The 17,814-nt window shown below is 45.5% G+C and overlaps 1 protein-coding gene across 1 annotated transcript in view; it reads right to left on the bottom strand.

Moving 5' to 3' along the window:
* LOC110488013 (calcium-binding mitochondrial carrier protein Aralar2-like) overlaps window positions 1-17,814 on the bottom strand; it is a 122,471-nt gene that overhangs the window by 64,804 nt on the left and 39,853 nt on the right. The window contains exon 7 of the mRNA XM_036971473.1: window positions 1,150-1,288. Within this exon, the coding sequence (XP_036827368.1) occupies window positions 1,150-1,288 (139 nt within the window). The remainder of the gene's footprint in view (window positions 1-1,149; window positions 1,289-17,814) is intronic.

Below are 17,814 nucleotides of genomic sequence, written 5' to 3'. Positions count from 1 at the left end.
GGGGGGGAGCGAGAGAGAGATGGAGACGTGGAGCTCTGCACGCACAGACCAGGTCCCAGTAGAGCCTAATGACTGTGGCTGGGGGGGCACCACAGCCCAGCCATGGCCACGCCACGGTGGGAACAGCCAAGGGAACTCAGGCCCACACCCCCGATAAGGCCCCGATAGCATCACACTCACATACCCAGAACCCAGAACCCCAGAGCCATGCGGTGGACTGACCTACTCAGCATCAAGAGAGAAAGAGAGAGAGAACCAAGCCTACAGTGCTCAGCAAATACCAGACAGGGAGAGACATTGGTACAGTTCAACAACTGGCATCTGAGGTAGAGAGGGAGTGAGAGAAATTATGTGGAGGGGGGCTGTTGAGCTAATTGATAACTCTTGATTAAACACATGTTAACTGTCATTCTTATTTTTTTCATTTTACCTTTATTTAACTCGGCAAGTTAGTTAAGAACAAATTCTTATTTTCAATGACGGCCTAGGAACAGTGGGTTAACTGCCTTGGACAGGGGTAGAACGACAGATTTTTACCTTTCAACCTTTTGGTTACTAGTCCAACGCTCTAACCACTAGGCTACCTGCCGCCTCGTCATCTCACGTCAAATCATGACATATTGTGTATGTTTTTCCTTTCCTCTATGCTATTTGTGATTTGTGAAACAACTGTTAGTTTGGTCCTGGCCGTTTACACTCTAATGGTTTAGGGTAGAATTTGGGCAGGGTTAGCTGATCCTAGATCTGTAACTCAGGGGAAACTCCTAGCCAAACCAGAGCCAGGGAGGATGTGTCACAGACAGGCCCAGTGAGAGACCCGCCACTGCTGCTGAGAATTCTGGGTAAACTTCCCATGTGTCTGTTGGGACGCATCCAGCAGGGCCAATCAAATGTAGACAAGGAGGAGGAGGTGGGGGGTGGGGAGTGGAAAAAAGAAAACAAACAAAACTACCACACACACACATTCTCTGTGTGCGTGTGTGTCTGTGTACGCATGTATGCTGTGTGTGCGTGCATGAACGTGTGTGTGTGCGTGCGTGCATGAACGTGTGTGTGTGTGCGTGTGTGTGTGTGTGCGTGCGTGCATGAACGTGTGTGTGTGCGTGTGTGCATGCATGCATGTGTGTCAGCGTATGTATGTCTACCAACCTTTAGTGACTTCCAGGACTCTACTGCTCCCAGCCAGTGTGGTGTAGATCTTCCTAATGACATCCATGTTGTTCAGGAGAGAGTTGAAGCCATTAAAGTAGGAAAAACTGACCTGGTGAGATGTATTGCCCCCGGCCGCCTGGGAGAGTTAGAAGAGGTAGAGAGAAGGGGGGAAGGAGGCAGAGGGAGAGAGAGGGAGAGAAAAAGAGAAAGGGAGAGAAAGAGGGAGTGAGAGAGAGAGCGAGAAAGTGGAGGGAGAGAGAGAGAAAGGAAGAGAGAAAACACAACCCATGTTTATGTTTAACTATTTGCGCATCGTTACAACACTGAATATATACATAATATGACATTTAAAATGTATTTTGGAACTTCTGTGAGTGTAATGTTTACTGTTATTTTTTATTGTTTATTTCACTTTTGTTTATTATCTACTGCACTTGCTTTGGTAATGTTAACATAATGTGTCCCATGCCAATAAAGCCCATTAATTGAATTGAATTGAGAGAGCGTGAGAGAGACGGAGAGACAGAGAGAGAGAGAGGGAGAGGGAGAGAGAGCGAGACAGAGAGAGAGAGAGGGAGAGACAGAGAGAGAGGGAGAGACAGAGAGAGAGAGACAGAGAGAGAGAGAGGGAGAGACAGAGAGAGAGAGAGGGAGAGACAGAGAGAGAGGGAGAGAGAGAGAGAGAGAGAGAGAGAGGGAGAGACAGAGAGAGAGAGAGGGAGAGACAGAGCGAGGGAGAGAGAGAGAGAGAGAGAGAGAGACAGAGAGAGAGAGAGAGGGAGAGACAGAGAGAGAGGGAGAGGGAGAGAGAGAGAGACAGAGAGAGAGAGAGAGAGAGAGAGAGAGAGAGAGAGAGAACAAAACAGAGTGAACACAAGCTATACACAGTACACAGAATGACATGCAAATATATTATATTCTTACACACAACCACACACACTGACATTACCTTTCACACACAACATGACACAACAGCAGAATTCTAATTAGTAGTGTGAAGGAAAAACACAATGGACCAGCTAATAGACCATTTGGTTACCATCACAAACTATAGGGAGACCTACTGTAAATATAATAACTCTTTGTAAAGGATTTTGTTTACGGTGTTGGGAAAGGAGATCGTCGTCAACACAACCAGAGAGAGTCAGGCACGCATGCACACACACACAAACACACACACCATACACACACAAACTGTCTTTCCAGAGAGGAGAGGAGAGCTGTAGTCATCAGGCTGTGTTTAATGAAGTGCTTCTCTAATGAGGATGGAAGGCTGGAGTAAAGCAGAGAAAATAGAACGAGGTAACGCTTAAAACAGAGACTCAAAACGTTCCAGTAGGCTAGTACCCACTGCACACATTCCTTCCAGCCCACAACACAACTCTTTCATCATTACACACAGCGTCTTGATTTAAGTTTAAAAGTACTTAAAAGCACTTGATGGCGTCAATGTGTTGGTGTCCCGTTAGATATGAGTATTTACCTTTTCTCCGATGGAATGATTCATTAAAGTAACGTTGATTAAATATTGCAGATATTCATCTTGTACTATTTTCAATAGTGGGAGTGTGGAGAAAATCGTGGAAAACCATCCTTTTCACTAGATGGCGCTGTTTGCTTTACAGACACAGTAGTAAGCCCACCACAGCTTGCAGTGAGGGAGAGAAGCCATCTGCAGAAGAAGGGAGGAGGTTGCTTGGGTTGAAGCTTCTCCTCTCCTCCACTCCTCTCCTGACAGAACGACACATTTATCCACGTCCAAAAACCCACCAGCCTCACACTGTTCACTGAAACATCATATTACTGTGCCCTAGCCATGACATCCACACCCTAGCCATGACATCCACACCCTAGCCATGACATCCACACCCTAGCCATGACATCCACACCCTAGCCATGACATCCACACCCTAGCCATGACATCCACACCCTAGCCATGACATCTATACCCTAGCCATGACATCCACACCCTAGCCATGACATCTACACCCTAGCCATGACAACAACACCCTAACCATGACATCCAAACCCTAGCTATGACATTTACACCCTAGCCATGACATCCACACCCTAGCCATGACATCCACACCCTAGCCATGACATTTACACCCTAGCCATGACATCTACACCCTAGCCATGACAACAACACCCTAACCATGACATCCACACCCTAGCCATGACATCTACACCCTAGCCATGACAACAACACCCTAACCATGACATCCAAACCCTAGCTATGACATTTACACCCTAGCCATGACATCCACACCCTAGCCATGACATCCACACCCTAGCCATGACATTTACACCCTAGCCATGACATCCACACCCTAGCCATGACATCCACACCCTAGCCATGACATCCACACCCTAGCCATGACATCCACACCCTAGCCATGACATCCACACCCTAGCCATGACATCTATACCCTAGCCATGACATCCACACCCTAGCCATGACATCTACACCCTAGCCATGACATCTACACCCTAACCATGACATCTACACCCTAGCCATGACAACAACACCCTAACCATGACATCCAAACCCTAGCTATGACATCTACACCCTAGCCATGACATCTATACCCTAGCCATGACATCCACACCCTAGCCATGACATCTACACCCTAGCCATGACAACAACACCCTAACCATGACATCCAAACCCTAGCTATGACATCCACACCCTAGCCATGACATCCACACCCTAGCCATGACATCCACACCCTAGCCATGACATTTACACCCTAGCCATGACATCCACACCCTAGCCATGACATCCACACCCTAGCCATGACATCCACACCCTAGCCATGACATCCACACCCTAGCCATGACATCCACACCCTAGCCATGACATCCACACCCTAGCCATGACATCTATACCCTAGCCATGACATCCACACCCTAGCCATGACATCTACACCCTAGCCATGACATCTACACCCTAACCATGACATCTACACCCTAACCATGACATCCAAACCCTAGCTATGACATCTACACCCTAGCCATGACATTTACACCCTAGCCATGACATCTACACCCTAGCCATGACATTTACACCCTAGCCATGACATTTACACCCTAGCCATGACATTTACACCCTAGCCATGACATCCACACCCTAGCCATGACATCTATACCCTAGCCATGACATCTACACCCTAGCCATGACATCAACCCCCTAGCCATGACATTTACACCCTAGCCATGACATCTACACCCTAGACATTACATTTACACCCTAGCCATAACACCTACACCCTAGCCATTACATTTACACCCTAGCCATGACATCCACACCCTAGCCATGACATTTACACTCTAGCCATGACATCGACACCCTATCAATGACATTTACACCCTAGCCATGACATCTACACCCTAGCCATGACATCAACACCCTAGCCATGACATTTACACCCTAGCCATGACATCTACACCCTAGCCATGACATTTACCCCCTAGCCATTACATCTATACCCTGTCAATGACATTTACACCCTAGCCATGACATCTACACCCTAGCCATGACATTTACACCCTAGCCATGACATTTACACCCTAGCCATGACATCCACACCCTAGCCATGACATTTACACCCTAGCCATGACATTTACACCCTAGCCATGACATCTACACCCTAGCCATGACATTTACACCCTGGCCATGACATTTACACCCTAGCCATGACATTTACACCCTAGCCATGACATCCACACCCTGGCCATGACATCCATACCCTAGCCATGACATCCACACCCTAGCCATGACATCCACACCCTAGCCATGACATCTACACCCTAGCCATGACATTTACACCCTAGCCATGACATCCACACCCTGGCCATGACATCCATACCCTAGCCATGACATCCACATCCTAGCCATGACATCTACACCCTAGCCATGACATCTACACCCTAGCCATGACATCAACCCCCTAGCCATGACATTTACACCCTAGCCATGACATCTACACCCTAGACATTACATTTACACCCTAGCCATAACACCTACACCCTAGCCATTACATTTACACCCTAGCCATGACATCCACACCCTAGCCATGACATTTACACTCTAGCCATGACATCGACACCCTATCCATGACATTTACACCCTAGCCATGACATCTACACCCTAGCCATGACATCAACACCCTAGCCATGACATTTACACCCTAGCTATGACATTTACACCCTAGCCATGACATTTACACCCTAGCCATGACATTTACACCCTGGCCATGACATTTACACCCTAGCCATGACATTTACACCCTAGCCATGACATCCACACCCTGGCCATGACATCCATACCCTAGCCATGACATCCACACCCTAGCCATGACATCCACACCCTAGCCATGACATCTACACCCTAGCCATGACATTTACACCCTAGCCATGACATCCACACCCTGGCCATGACATCCATACCCTAGCCATGACATCCACATCCTAGCCATGACATCTACACCCTAGCCATGACATCTACACCCTAGCCATGACATCTACACCCTAGCCATGACATATACACCCTAGCCATGACATCTATACCCTAGCCATGACATCTACACCCTAGCCATGACATTTACACCCTAGCCATGACATCTACACCCTATCCATGACATTTCCACCCTAGCCATGACATCTACACCCTATCCATGACATTTACACCCTAGCTGTGATATTTACACCCTGGCCATGACATTTACACCCTAGCCATGACATCTGCACACTAGCCATGACATCTACACCCTATCCATGACATCTACACCCTATCCATGACATTTACACCCTAGCCATGGCATCTACACCCTATCCATGACATCCACACCCTATCCATTACATTTACACCCTAGCCATGGCATCTACACCCTATCCATGACATCCACACCCTATCCATGACATCTACACCCTAGCCATGACCTTTACACCCTAGCCATGACATTTCATGGCTTTAGAAGCTTCTGATAAGCTAATTGACATCATTTGAGTCAATTGGAGGTGTACCTGTGGATCTATTTCAAGGCCTATCTTTAAACTCAGTGCCTCTTTACAATAGTACACAAGTATAAACACCATGGGACCACGCAGCCGGAGCCGCGTTCTGTCTCCTAGAGATTAACGTACGAAAAGTGCAAATCAATCCCACCCTAGCCATGACATTTACACCCTAGCCATGACATCCACACCCTAGCCATGACATCTATACCCTAGCCATGACATATACACCCTAGCCATGACATCCACACCCTAGCCATAACATTTACACCCTAGCCATGACATCTACACCCTAGACATGACATTTACACCCTAGCCATAACACCTACACCCTAGCCATTACATTTACACCCTAGCCATGACATCCACACCCTAGCCATGACATTTACACTCTAGCCATGACATCGACACCCTATCCATGACATTTACACCCTTGCCATGACATCTACACCCTAGCCATGACATCAACACCCTAGCCATGACATTTACACTCTAGCCATGACATCTACACCCTAGCCATGACATTTACCCCCTAGCCATGACATCTATACCCTGTCATTGACATTTACACCCTAGCCATGACATCTACACCCTAGCCATGACATTTACACCCTAGCCATGACATTTACACCCTAGCCATGACATCCACACGCTAGCCATGACATTTACACCCTAGCCATGACATTTACACCCTAGCCATGACATCTACACCCTAGCCATGACATTTACACCCTGGCCATGACATTTACACCCTAGCCATGACATCTACACCCTAGCCATGACATTTACACCCTAGCCATGACATCCACACCCTGGCCATGACGTCCATACCCTAGCCATGACATCCACATCCTAGCCATGACATCTACACCCTAGCCATGACATCTACACCCTAGCCATGACATATACACCCTAGCCATGACATCTATACCCTAGCCATGACATCTACACCCTAGCCATGACATTTACACCCTAGCCATGACATCTACACCCTATCCATGACATTTCCACCCTAGCCATGACATCTACACCCTATCCATGACATTTACACCCTAGCTGTGATATTTACACCCTGGCCATGACATTTACACCCTAGCCATGACATCTGCACACTAGCCATGACATCTACACCCTATCCATGACATTTACACCCTAGCCATGGCATCTACACCCTATCCATGACATCCACACCCTATCCATGACATCTACACCCTAGCCATGACCTTTACACCCTAGCCATGACATTTCATGGCTTTAGAAGCTTCTGATAAGCTAATTGACATCATTTGAGTCAATTGGAGGTGTACCTGTGGATCTATTTCAAGGCCTATCTTTAAACTCAGTGCCTCTTTACAATAGTACACAAGTATAAACACCATGGGACCACGCAGCCGGAGCCGCGTTCTGTCTCCTAGAGATTAACGTACGAAAAGTGCAAATCAATCCCAGAACAACAGCAAAGGACCTTGTGAAGATGCTGGAGGAAACAGGTACAAAAGTATCTATATCCACAGTCAAATGAGTCCTATAACGACATAACCTGAAAGGCCACATGGGGACAAAGATGGTACTTTTTGGAAAATGTCCACTGGTCTGATGAAACAAAAATAGAACTGTTTGGCCATAATGATCATCATTATGTTTGGAGGAAAAAGGGGAGGCTTGCAAGCCGAAAAACCCCATCCCAACCGTGAAGCATGGGGGTGGCAGCATCATGTTGTGGGGGTGCTTTGCTGCAGGAGGGACTGGTGCACTTCACAAAATAGATGGCATAATGCGGAAGGAAAATTATGTGGATATATTGAGGCAACATCTCAAGACATCAGTCAGGAAATTAAAGCCTGGTCGCAAATTGTCTTCCAAATGGACAATGACCCCAAGCATACTGCCAAAGTTGTCGCAAAATGGCTTAAGGACAACAAAGTCAAGGTATTGGAGCGGCCATCACAAAGCCCTGACCTTAATCATATAGAAAATTTGTTGGCAGAACTGAAAAGGTGTGTGCGAGCAAGGAGGCCTACAAACCTGACTCAGTTACACCAGCTCTGTTAGGAGGAATGGGCCAGAATTCCCGAAACATTTCACCCAAGTTAAACAATTTAAAGGCAATGCTACCAAATACTAATTGATTGTATCTAAACTTCTGACCCACTGGGAATGTGATGAAAGGAATAAAAGCTGAAATAAATCAATCTCTCTACTATTATTCTGACATTTCACATTCTTAAAAAAAGTGGTGATCCTAACTGACCTAAGACAGGGAATTTTTACTAGGATTAAATGTCAGGAATCAAACAAGCTAAGCGTCAGTATAGAGACAAAGTAGAGTCGCAATTCAACGGCTCAGACACAAGAGGTATGTGGCAGGGTCTACAGTCAATCACGGATTACAAAAAGAAAACAAGCCCCGTCATGAACCAGGAGGTCTTGCTCCCAGGCAGACTAAATCACTTTTTTGCCCGGTTTGAGGACAATACAGTGCCACTGACAAGGCCCGCAACCAAAACCTGCGGACTCTCCATCACTGCAGCCGACGTGAGTAAAACATTTAAACGTGTTAAGCCTCCGCAAGGCTGCGGCCCAGACGGCATCCCCAGCCGCGTCCACAGAGCATGCGCAGTCCAGCTGGCTGGTGTGTTTACGGACATAGTCAATCAATCCCTATACCAGTCTGCTGTTCCCACATGCTTCAAGAGGGCCACCATTGTCCCTGTTCCCAAGAAAGCTAAGGTAACTGAGCTAAACGACTACCGCCCCGCAGCACTCATTTCCTTCATCATGAAGTGCTTTGAGAGACTAGTCAAGGACCATATCACCTCCACCCTACCTGACACCCTAGACCCACTCCAATTTGCTCTCAACCACACTGCACACTGCCCTAACCCATCTGGACAAGAGGAATACCTATGTGAGAATGCTGTTCATCGACTACAGCTCAGCATTTAACACCATAGTACCCTCCAAACTCGTCATCAAGCTCGAGACCCTGGGTCTCGACCCCGCCCTGTGCAACTGGGTACTGGACTTCCTGACGGGCCGCCCCCAGGTGGTGAGGGTGGGTAACAACATCTCCACCCCGCTGATCCTCAACACTGGGGCCCCACAAGGGTGCGTTCTGAGCCCTCTCCTGTACTCCCTGTTCACCCACGACTGCGTGGCCATGCACGCCTCCAACTCAATCATCAAGTTTGCGGACGACACTACAATGGTAGGCTTGATTACCAACAACGACGAGCCTACAGGGAGGAGGTGAAGGTCCTCGGAGTGTGGTGTCAGGAAAATAACCTCACACTCAACGTCAACAAAACTAAGGAGATGATTGTGGACTTCAGGAAACAGCAGAGGGAGCACCCCCCTATCCACATCGATGGAACAGTAGTGGAGAGGGTAGTACGTTTTAAGTTCCTCTGTGTACACATCACAGACAAACTGAATTGGTCCACCCACACAGACAGCGTTGTGAAGAAGGCGCAGCAGCGCCTCTTCAACCTCAGGAGGCTGAAGAAATTTGGCTTGTCACCAAAAGCACTCACAAACTTCTACAGATGCACAATCGAGAGCATCCTGTCGGGCTGTATCACCGCCTGGTACGGCAACTGCTCCGCAAACAAACGTAAGGCTCTCCAGAGGGTAGTGAGGTCTGCACAACGCATCACCGGGGGCAAACTACCTGCCCTCCAGGACACCTACACCACCCGATGTCACAGGAAGGCCATAAAGATCATCAAGGACAACAACCACCCGAGCCACTGCCTGTTCACCCCGCTATCATCCAGAAGGCGAGGTCAGTACAGGTGCATCAAAGCAGGGCCAGAGAGACTGAAAAACACCTTCTATCTCAAGGTCATCAGACTGTTAAACAGCCACCACTAACATTGAGTGGCTGCTGCCAACACACTGACTCAACTCCAGCCACTTTAATAATGGGAATTGATGAAAATTGATGTAAAATATATCACTAGCCACTTTAAACAATTTACTTAATATAATGTTTACATACCCTACATTACTCATCTCATATGTATAGGTATATCCTGTACTCTATATCATTTACTGCATCTTTATGTAATACATGTATCACTAGCCACTTTAAACTATGCCACTTTGTTTACATTACTCATCTCATATGTATATACTGTACTCGATACCATCTACTGCATCTTGCCTATGCCGTTCTGTACCATCACTCATTCATGTATTTTTATGTACATATTCTTTATCCCTTTACACTTGTAAAGGTTGTAGTTTTGGAATTGTTAGGTTAGATTACTCGTTGGATATTACTGCATTGTCGGAACTAGAAGCACAAGTATTTCGCTACACTCGCATTAACATCTGCTAACCATGTGTATGTGACAAATACATTTGATTTGATTTGATTTTGAATTGTGAAAAACTGAGTTTAAATGTATTTGGCTAAGGTGTATGTAAACTTCCGACTTCAACTGTATGTGTGAGATTAGAGGGAGAGAGCGTGTAGAGTGTGTGTAGAGTATGTAGAATGTGTTGTGTGTGTGTATACATTTTGTAGTGTGTGTAGAGTGCGCGAAGAGTGTGTTGTGTCTGTAGAGTGTGTAGTGTGTGTATAGTGTATAGTGTGTGTAGAGTGTGTAGTGTGTGTAGACTGTGTATAGTGTGTGTAGTGTGTGTAGAGTGTGTAGAGTGTGTGTAGAGTGTGTAGAGTGTGTAGTGTGTGTAGAGTGTGTAGAGTGTGTAGAGTGTGTGTAGAGTGTGTAGAGTGTGTAGTGTGTGTAGAGTGTATAGAGTGTGTAGTGTGTGTAGAGTGTGTAGAGTGTGTAGAGTGTGTAGTGTGTGTAGAGTGTGTAGTGTGTGTAGAGTGTGTAGCGTGTGTAGAGTGTGTCGAGTGTGTGTAGAGTGTGTAGAGTGTGTAGTGTGTGTAGAATGTGTAGTGTGTGTAGAGTGTGTAGAGTGTGTAGTGTGTGTAGAGTGTGTAGAGTGTGTAGTGTGTGTAGAGTGTGTAGAGTGTGTGTAGAGTGTGTGTAGTGTGTGTAGAGTGTGTGTAGAGTTTATAGAGTATGTAGTGTGTGTAGAGTTTATAGAGTATGTAGAGTGTGTAGTGCATGGGTGTCAAACTCTGGCCCGTGGGCCAAATTTGGCCCGCGGGGTAATTATATTTGGCCCGCGAGACAATACCAAATTACTACTAGAGCTGGCCCGCCGGTATTATACAGCGCATTCACCACTAATACTACGAATCCCATAATGCTCTGCTGTTTTCGCGCGCCAATCAGGACAGGACCCAGAAACGCTCTCTCCTCTGTGACAGTAGTCATAGCAACATAGACGCTACAACTGTCAGCGAGCTAACCCTTCCCAAAAATGGCGAAAAGAAAGGCAGAAAACAGGAGCTTTCTGGACAAGTGGGAGGCAGAATATCTGTTTACATATGTAAAAGACAAACCTGTTTGTCTTGTTTGTGGAGTCAACGTGGCTGTAAGTAAGGAGTACAACATTAGACGACACTATGAAACGAAACACCATGACAAATACAAGGACCTGGACATGACTCAAAGGAGCCAGAAAGTAGAGGAGATGAAAAGAAGTTTGGTTTCACAACAGAATATGTTTAAAAAAGCCACATCACAAAGCGAGGCTGCTGTAAAGGCTAGTTATATAGTGGCAGCAGAGATCGCAAAATCAGCCCGGCCCTTTAATGAGGGAGAGTTCATGAAAAAGTGCATGATGAAGGTTTGTGACCTCGTATGCCCAGAGAAAAAACAAGCATTTTCAAACGTGAGCCTGAGCAGGAACACAGTAGCTGATCGCACATGTGATCTTGCCACCAATCTGTATGACCAGCTGATGGAAAAGGGAAAAGATTTTGTTGCGTTCTCCCTCGCTGTGGATGAGAGCTGCGACGCATCTGATACTGCTCAGCTGTCAGTCTTCATCCGTGGAGTGGACTCAAATCTGTGTGTTACGGAGGAGCTATTAGGATTCAAATCAATGCATGGCACAACCACAGGAAAGGAAATCTTTGAGGAGGTTTCCAACTGTGTAACTGAAATAAAGCTGCCGTGGGATAAACTCGTTGGATTAACGACAGATGGTGCGCCAGCGATGTGCGGTAAAAAGAGTGGACTGGTGGGCATGGTTCGGGAGAAAATGCGGGAAGAGAACTGTGCAGGTGAGCTAACTGTTTACCACTGCATCATACATCAGGAAGCACTGTGTGCCAAAGCCCTAAAGATGGAACATGTTATGACCACAGTAACACAGGTAGTTAACTTTATAAGAGCCAAAGGTCTAAATCACCGCCAGTTTAAATCTTTTCTGGAGGAGTGTGGTTCGGAATACGCAGACGTGCCGTATCACACAGAGGTGAGATGGCTAAGCAGAGGAAAAGTACTGAACAGATGTTTCGAGCTGCGTGAGGAAATATGTCAATTCCTGGAAACCAAAGGGAAGGATACTGCAGAGCTCCGGGAGCAAAAGTTCCTGTGTGAGCTGGCCTTTCTCTGTGACATCTCGAGCCATCTCGATGCGCTGAACCTGCAGCTTCAGGGGCGGGGGCGCATCATCACAGACATGTACGCTGCAGTGAGGGCCTTCAAAACTAAACTGTGCCTGTGGGAGAATCAGATGCTGCAAGGAAACCCTTGCCATTTTCCCTGCTGCCAATCCATAAAAGCGCAGATCTCTACCGCCGTGTTCCCATGCGCACAGTTTGCTGAAAAACTCAGTGTTCTCGCCGCTGAGTTTAGCCGGCGATTTTCCGACTTCGATGCCCAGAAATGCAAATTTGAACTGCTTAGTAATCCCTTCGCAGTTGATGTGGAAAATGCACCAACCAACATCCAAATGGAGCTGATTGAACTCCAGTGCAACGACACGCTGAAGTCAAAGTATGATGCTGTGGGCGCCGCACAGTTTCCACGGTTCATCCCTGACACAATGCCTCAGCTCCGCACCCAAGCTGCTCAGATGCTCTCCATGTTCGGCAGCACTTATCTATGCGAGCAACTTTTCTCCTCGATGAAGATGACCAAAACAACTCACAGGAGACGTCTGACTGATGAACATCTTCGCTCGATACTGAGGATTTCTTCAGCTCAGAGCTTGAGCCCAGACATTGATGAACTAGCATCCAAGAAGAGATGCCAGGTATCTGGCTTGGGCACATCAGATTAGACCAGTGTGCAATAATTAACGTTTTCTTTATGCACTTTTTCTTGCTACAAGGCATGGGCTTGAATGGTTGATTGATTTATTATCATTTTATTTGTAAAATTATTAGCCAGTGGAAAAAGTTTATTTTGGTATTTAAATCAGAAGGCTGCAAATAGAAAAGAGGCATACAATTTTTATTTAAATTTTATTTATTTAATAAATGAATGCCATTGATGTATTTTTTCATTTGAAATTCGATTTTGCATGTCTCCACTATTAAATTATATATTGTATGGTAATAAGCGATGCTTGTTCCATATTCAATGTTAAAGCAAAACTTGTTTGGGTCCATATTAAAAGGTTAATTTGTTCAATGTTGGCCCGTGACTTGACTGACTGTTCAGGTTTTACATTTTGGCCCACTGGGTATTTGAGTTTGACACCCCTGGTGTAGTGTGTAGAGTGTGTAGTGTGTGTAGTGTGTAGAGTGTGTAGTGTGTGTATAGAGTGTGTAGTGTGTGTAGAGTGTGTAGAGTGTGTAGAGTGTGTAGAGTGTGTAGAGTGTGTGTAGAGTGTGTGTGTAGTGTGTAGAGTGTGTGTAGAGTGTGTAGTGTGTGTAGAGTGTGTAGAGTGTGTAGAGTGTGTAGAGTGTGTAGAGTGTGTGTGGAGTGTGTGTGTGTAGTGTGTAGAGTGTGTGTAGAGTGTGTAGTGTGTGTAGAGTGTGTAGAGTGTGTAGTGTGTGTAGAGTGTGTAGAGTGTGTGTAGAGTTTATAGAGTATGTAGTGTGTGTAGAGTTTATAGAGTATGTAGAATGTGTAGTGTGTAGAGTGTGTAGAGTGTGTAGAGTGTGTAGTGTGTGTAGAGTGTGTAGAGTGTGTGTAGAGTGTGTAGAGTGTGTAGAGTGTGTAGTGTGAGTAGTGTGTGTAGTGTGTGTAGAGTGTATAGAGTGTGTAGTGTGTGTAGAGTGTGTAGAGTGTGTAGAGTGTGTAGAGTGTGTAGCGTGTGTAGAGTGTGTAGCGTGTGTAGAGTGTGTAGAGTGTGTGTAGAGTGTGTAGAGTGTGTAGTGTGTGTAGAATGTGTAGTGTGTGTAGAATGTGTAGTGTGTGTAGAGTGTGTAGAGTGTGTAGTGTGTGTAGAGTGTGTAGTGTGTGTAGAGTGTGTAGAGTGTGTAGAGTGTGTAGAGTGTGTAGAGTGTGTAGTGTGTAGAGTGTGTAGTGTGTAGAGTGTGTAGTGTGTGTATAGAGTGTGTAGTGTGTGTATAGTGTATAGTGGGTGTAGAGTGTGTAGTGTGTGTAGTGTGTAGAGTGTGTAGAGTGTGTGTAGAGTGTGTAGTGTGTGTAGAGTGTGTAGAGTGTGTAGAGTGTGTAGAGTGTGTAGTGTGTGTAGAGTGTGTAGAGTGAGTAGTGTGTGTAGAGTGTGTAGAGTGTGTGTAGAGTGTGTAGAGTGTGTAGTGTGTGTAGAGTGTGTAGAGTGTGTAGTGTGTGTAGAGTGTGTAGTGTGTAGAGTGTGTGTAGAGTTTATAGAGTATGTAGTGTGTGTAGAGTTTATAGAGTATGTAGAATGTGTAGTGTGTAGTGTGTGTAGTGTGTAGAGTGTGTAGTGTGTGTATAGAGTGTGTAGTGTGTGTATAGTGTATAGTGGGTGTAGAGTGTGTATAGTGTGTGTAAAGTGTGTAGTGTGTGTAGTGTGTTTAGAGTGTGTGTAGAGTGTGTAGAGTGTGTAGTGTGTATGTAGAATGTGTAGTGTGTGTAGTGTGTAGAGTGTGTAGAGTGTGTAGTGTGTGTATAGTGTGTAGTGTGTAGAGTGTGTAGTGTGTGTAGTGTGTGTAGTGTGCGTATAGTGTGTGTAGAGTGTGTAGTGTGTGTAGAGTGTGTAGAGTGTGTGTAGAGTGTGTGTAGTGTGTGTAGAGTGTGTGTAGAGTTTATAGAGTATGTAGTGTGTGTAGAGTGTTTAGAGTGTGTAGAGTGTGTGTAGAGTGTGTAGTGTGTGTAGTGGGTGTAGTGTGTGTAGTGGGTGTAGAGTGTAGAGTGTGTAGTGTGTGTGTAGAGTTTGTAGTGTGTGTCTAGTTTGTGTGTAGAGGGTGTAGTGTAGAGGGTGTAGTGTGTGTGTAGAGTGTAGAGTGTGTAGTGGGTGTAGTGTGTGTAGAGTGTGTGTAGTGTATGTAGAGTGTGTAGTGTGTGTAGTGTGTAGAGTGTGTAGTGGGTGTAGTGTGTGTAGAGTGTGTGTAGTGTATGTAGAGTGTGTAGTGTGTGTAGTGTGTAGAGTGTGTAGCGTGTAGAGTGTGTAGTGTGTAGAGTGTGTGTATAGAGTGTGTAGTGTGTGTATAGAGTGTGTAGAGTGTGTAGTGTATGTACAGTGTGTAGAGTGTGTAGAGTGTGTAGAGTGTGTAGAGTGTGTGTAGTGTGTGTAGAGTGTGTGTAGAGTTTATAGAGTATGTAGTATGTGTAGAGTGTTTAGAGTGTGTAGAATGTGTAGAGTGTGTGTAGAGTGTAGAGTGTGTAGTGTGTGTAGTGTGTGTAGTGGGTGTAGAGTGTAGAGTGTGTAGTGTGTGTGTAGTTTGTAGTGTGTGTGTAGTTTGTGTGTAGAGGGTGTAGTGTGTGTGTAGAGTGTAGAGTGTGTGTAGAGTGTAGAGTGTGTAGTGGGTGTAGTGTGTGTAGAGTGGGTGTAGTGTGTGTAGAGTGTGTGTAGTGTATGTAGAGTGTGTAGTGTGTGTAGTGTGTAGAGTGTGTAGTGTGTAGAGTGTGTAGTGTGTAGTGTGTGTGTGTATAGAGTGTGTAGTGTGTGTATAGAGTGTGTAGAGTGTGTAGTGTATGTACAGTGTGTAGTGTATGTAGTGTGTAGAGTGTGTGTAGTGTGTGTAGAGTGTGTAGTGTATGTAGAGTGTGTAGAGTGTGTAGAGTGTGTGTAGTGTATGAAGAGTGTGTAGTGTGTGTAGAGTGTGTAGAGTGTAGTGTATGTAGAGTGTGTGTAGAGTGTGTAGTGTATGTAGAGTGTGTAGTGGGTGTAGAGTGTGTAGAATGTGTCTAGTGTATGTAGAGTGTGTAGTGTGTGTAGTGTGTGTAGAGTGTGTAGAGTGTGTAGAGTGTGTGTAGTGTATGTAGTGTGTAGTGTGTGTAGAGTGTGTAGAGTGTAGTGCATGTAGAGTGTGTGTAGAGTGTGTGTAGTGTATGTAGAGTGTGTAGTGTGTAGAGTATGTCGTGTGTGTAGTGTGTGTAGAGTGTGTTTAGAGTGTGTGTAGAGTATATAGATTGTGTAGTGTGTGTAGAGTGTGTGTAGTGGGTATAGTGTGCATGTAGAGTGTGTGTAGTGTGTATAGTGTGTGTGTAGAGTGTATAGAGTATGTAGTGTGTGTAGAGTCTATAGATTGTGTGTAGAGTGTGTGTAGTGGGTGTAGTGTGTAGAGTGTGTGTAGAGTGTGTAGTGTGTGTGTAGTGTGTGTGTAGAGTGTAGAGTGCGTAGTGTGTGTTTAGAGTGTGTAGTGTGTGTAGAGTGTGTAGTGTGTGTGTAGTGTGTGTGTTTGTAGAATGTGTAGAGTGTGTGTAGAGTGTGTGTGTAGTGTGTAGATTGTGTGTAGAGTTTATAGAGTATGTAATGTGTGTAGTGTGTAGAGTGTGTGTAGAGTTTGTGTAGTCTATAGATTGTGTAGTGTGTGTAGTGTGTAGAGTGTGTGTAGAGTTGATAGAGTATGTAGTGTGTGTAGTATGTAGAGTGTGTGTAGAGTGTGTGTAGAGTTTATAGAGTATGTAGTGTGTGTGTAGAGTTTATAGAGTGTGTAGTGTGTGTAGTGTGTTTAGAGTGTGTGTAGAGTGTGTAGAGTGTGTAGTGTGTATGTAGAATGTGTAGTGTGTGTAGTGTGTAGAGTGTGTAGAGTGTGTAGTGTGTGTATAGTGTGTAGTGTGTAGAGTGTGTAGTGTGTGTAGTGTGTGTAGTGTGCGTATAGTGTGTGTAGAGTGTGTAGTGTGTGTAGAGTGTGTAGAGTGTGTGTAGAGTGTGTGTAGTGTGTGTAGAGTGTGTGTAGAGTTTATAGAGTATGTAGTGTGTGTAGAGTGTTTAGAGTGTGTAGAGTGTGTGTAGAGTGTGTAGTGTGTGTAGTGTGTGTAGAGTGTATAGAGTGTGTAGTGTGTGTAGAGTGTGTAGAGTGTGTAGAGTGTGTAGAGTGTGTAGCGTGTGTAGAGTGTGTAGCGTGTGTAGAGTGTGTAGAGTGTGTGTAGAGTGTGTAGAGTGTGTAGTGTGTGTAGAATGTGTAGTGTGTGTAGAATGTGTAGTGTGTGTAGAGTGTGTAGAGTGTGTAGTGTGTGTAGAGTGTGTAGTGTGTGTAGAGTGTGTAGAGTGTGTAGAGTGTGTAGAGTGTGTAGAGTGTGTAGTGTGTAGAGTGTGTAGTGTGTAGAGTGTGTAGTGTGTGTATAGAGTGTGTAGTGTGTGTATAGTGTATAGTGGGTGTAGAGTGTGTAGTGTGTGTAGTGTGTAGAGTGTGTAGAGTGTGTGTAGAGTGTGTAGTGTGTGTAGAGTGTGTAG

The sequence above is a fragment of the Oncorhynchus mykiss genome, chromosome 32 (assembly GCF_013265735.2).
Source record: "Oncorhynchus mykiss isolate Arlee chromosome 32, USDA_OmykA_1.1, whole genome shotgun sequence".
Taxonomy (NCBI): domain Eukaryota; kingdom Metazoa; phylum Chordata; class Actinopteri; order Salmoniformes; family Salmonidae; genus Oncorhynchus; species Oncorhynchus mykiss.
Note: the sequence above shows the minus strand (reverse complement) of the source record. Positions and strands in the feature narration are given on the sequence as shown.